Source organism: Triticum aestivum, chromosome 1A, assembly GCF_018294505.1.
Source record: "Triticum aestivum cultivar Chinese Spring chromosome 1A, IWGSC CS RefSeq v2.1, whole genome shotgun sequence".
In the NCBI taxonomy this organism is placed as follows: domain Eukaryota; kingdom Viridiplantae; phylum Streptophyta; class Magnoliopsida; order Poales; family Poaceae; genus Triticum; species Triticum aestivum.
This window is the reverse complement of record NC_057794.1, coordinates 578755852-578759664: the sequence shown is the minus strand read 5'-3', so window position 1 is coordinate 578759664 and position 3813 is coordinate 578755852. Positions and strand designations below refer to the sequence as shown.

Genomic DNA, 3813 nt, shown 5'->3' with positions numbered 1-3813 from the left:
AAATCACAGACTTTTAACTTTAGGACACTTACTGCGTACTATATTTGTATAGTTTACTTCTTAGTATAGCAAATATCACCATGGATTGTCGGTAGCACAAACGATGGTATCATTTGAAGTGCCTATCGAAGGTCTCAACAATGAATTCCTGTTTTGCAGTTGAACGCGACCACAAGCAGGGTACGGCATCATATGGATTTGGGTTTTGTTTTAAGGATATATGAGAACCGAGGTGCGTTACTGGTCTTACTATGTTGCGCTGTAAAATAATAATGACTTATTTTTCAAGAGTTCTTCTTGATGTTGTGCTACTAAGACTATTTCTATCATATTATTGCAGTTAGCAAAAGCTCGTTAAACCATGCGGTCTTGACACAAAACAAGGATGGGTCATGTTTTGAGCGGGGAGCATGGAAAGAAGCGCGATATATGTTCATTACCACTTACCAACAAGTCTCGAAGCGTAAACATATAGAAAAAAAGTATTACTTACAAGAATTATGTTTCTTTTGTGATAGCTCTTGTGTCACATAGAAAAATAGCTTGTTAATTAACTCCATATATAGAATACCATAAATGTCTTGTTTTGTTTATCTGCATTTTAAGATCGGAACATGCATCATGTAGTATCGCAAAGATCGCAAGTGTTAGCAGGTTGCTGATTGATACGTAAACTAGCAAGAGGTTGAACTAAAATGAACAGCCCTCATAAACTGAAACATATTTTTCCACTGAAGCAGTCGATTCTATTTTTTAAAACTTCATGCTACCGATTGCTTGATTCAACAAAATCCAAGAGAGAAGACGAATAACGAGGTGGTCTGAGTCACCGTTCTCACATGCCGTTCTCAGTTTGCACCGTACACCCCCGCCACCATGGCCCTTCCTTTGTTCATATATATCTTTACGGTGTACAAAATCTCTACGATCTGATCTACTTCGGTGTACAAAATCTTTACGGTCATCGTCCTGCCGGCACGACGTAGACCTTCAGTAGTCCGGCACCACACGTCGGCCAGGTACCCACAAGTGCGCGGCTGACGCGGGCGAACTACGTGTGGCCGGCGACTTGAGCACGATCGCGGGGAACAGGCTGCAAGATTCAGCTACGATCACGGTGCCACGGTGCTCGACCACGCGCCGTTGCATGCGGTCAGCTTGAAGATCGGAACTGCACCAGCGAGCGCCATCAAGAACTCCAACGACAGTAAAAAAAGAGCGACGGCAGATCGCTGGGCACGCGGTGGACACAGCTGGAGCAAGCCCGGGCGCTGGCGTTCCAAAGGCGCAGGCATAGCCGAGCGCTGGAGCAGTAGGCCGATGCAACCGCTCGGCAGGCAGTCCGGTGGAGCGGCGCCACGCGCTCACGCGGCCAAGCCCTCGACACCAATCGCGCCGTCTTCAACCCCGATCGATCGCCTCAAACACAACGACGCGCCGTGATTACGGGAGGGATCCGAATTTTCCGCATGGCTCCACGCAGATCTGCTGCGAGTCAATGTCCAGCCGAGATGTCCTTCCATCAGGTGCGTGCATGCATGCATGCATGACCATCGTGGGTGCGTGAGAACAGCAAGCCCGGCCATATTAACACATGGATACGGGGCTCCATCTAGGCAGGGCTACGACGTGTCGGCGACCCGTGCACATCATCTGCTCCGGGCTCGCATATCTACGCCAAGCCACTGACAGGTCTGCCGAGGTGCACCACTTGGATCACGGGAGGGCTGTTTCCCCAACTCTAACGACTCCAGCGTGCTCCCTACGACCACGACCCCACGACACCAAGATGTACACTAAGCCGGCCTGCACCTGCCTACCACGCGTCTCCAGCTTCGTCGACCCGCGCGATCTCCAGCATCTCACGAACGCGCCGTCAAGCAGCAGTCTACATCAACCGGCCTGCTGCAACTACAACTGCATCGACATCTACATCGATTCGGCCTTCTGCACCGACGCACTACACCGAACGATCGACTCCTCCATCGACCCGAGCTGCATCATCGAGCTGCAAGACTACGTCAGGCTACAAGCCAACATACTTGGTCAAGCACATCTACGAGAAGCGATCACGACATGCACCATCCACACGCCAGGCCGGTGTGGAGTAAGATGCAATCTTCATCGCCTTCTCTGTTGCGACACGGCATCGACACTTGGTCGCCGCGAGGAACGCCTTCAAGCGACACATTATTGTCGACACGCCGCTGCGACGTCATCGTTGACACTTCATCGCCAAGGTCTTCATCAATGTGGTCTTCACCAACATCTTCGTCAACACACCGCCGCTACCTTGTCCACAAGATGGACACCTAGCATCCTCTGACAGACTTTTCTGCAAGACGCGACCTCGACGACGGCAATGACCGCGTCATGACGACGGCATCGACCGCGTCATCCACGACGGCACGACTGCATCGACACAGCGTCACTACAGTGACGACCCTACACGGCCACACGGTTCTGGCAAAACCGATGTGTGCTCGATGGGCTTCCTCCGGTCTTGGCAAAATCGATAGACTCATCGCCGACGGCACCCTCTGACATCCGCAAGGTGCATCGTCCACGTTTGCAGCTCCGTCATAGCGCATTTTTTTGCGCCTCCGGCTTTGTGCGACTTCATCATCCACGACGACCACACCATTGACCACGACTACCTCGACCACGGCTACATCACCATGATCGGCTACCTCGACATTAATGACTACGTCTACATCAACTCATCGGTAAGAACTCCAGTCAACAGCGTCCGCCTCGTCACTTGCGTCCACGACACTCCCGCTGTGACTGCGGGAGGGAATAAAGGAGAAGGCAGGAAGGCACCAGAAGGGGATGCAGTCACCGCCCTAACTGCCGACCCATCAGAGACGCAGTTGATGATGGCGCAGCGGAGAGGACGACAAAAGAGCAAGACTTGAAATTCAGTCGTAATCGTCCGCTTCACTCCCACTACGACTGAGGGGGAATGTTAGAAGTATATTTACGTTTAAGATAGAGATAAAAGATAGAGATAAGATAGGTTTAACTTGCCCTCTACTCCAAGTCTCTCTCCCTCCATTGTACCTCTATATATACCCCATACATGGGTCAGATCAATACAACACAATATTCATCCATCCTATAATTTCTACATGTCTATAATACTTCAGCGGGTGTAACACCCCGGATGTGATTTACCCAATATGTACTCCAACTCTTGCCGTTCCCGGCCTTAAGTTATTTTATTTTCTCGGGTTCGGGTTTTTGTCTCCATGTGTTGTTATCGTTGTCATGCATCTCATATCATGTCATCATGTGCATTGTATTTGCATACGTGTTCGTCTCATGCATTCGAGCATTTTCCCCGTTGTCCGTTTTGCATTCCGGCGCTTCTTTCTACTCCGGTGGTCATTTCTACCTTTCTTTCGTGTGTGGGGATTAAACATTTCCGGATTGGATCGAGACTTGCCAAGCGGCCTTGGTTTACTACCGGTAGACCGTCTGTCAAGTTTCGTACCATTTGGACTTCGTTTGATGCTCCAACGGTTAACCGAGGGACCGAAAAGGCCTCGTGTGTGTTGCAGCCCAACACCCCTCTATATTGTGCCCAAACCCTCTCCATCATCTAGAGCGTTCGATCACGATCGCGTGGCCAAAAACCGCACCTCATTTGGACAATTCTAGCTCGCTCTATGCCTATATATACCTCCCCCATTCCAAATCTCGGATCCCCTCTTCGAAACCCTAAAAAAAACACCTCGTGCCGGCCAGACACGTCCGTCCCCGGCCGGACACGTCCGCCGCCGTCCCCTCGCCCTCTCCCATCGCGCCACG

At 50.8% G+C, this 3813-nt stretch overlaps 1 protein-coding gene across 1 annotated transcript in view; it reads left to right on the top strand.

Annotated features, from left to right (window-relative positions):
- The window catches only part of LOC123182250 (uncharacterized), a 5078-nt gene extending 4485 nt beyond the window's left edge, over positions 1–593 (top strand). Inside the window, exons 13-14 of the mRNA XM_044594756.1 lie at positions 160–232; positions 341–593. Coding sequence (XP_044450691.1) covers positions 160–224 — 65 coding nt within the window. The 3' untranslated portion in view covers positions 225–232; positions 341–593. The remainder of the gene's footprint in view (positions 1–159; positions 233–340) is intronic.
- The last annotated feature ends 3220 nt before the right edge of the window (positions 594–3813 follow it).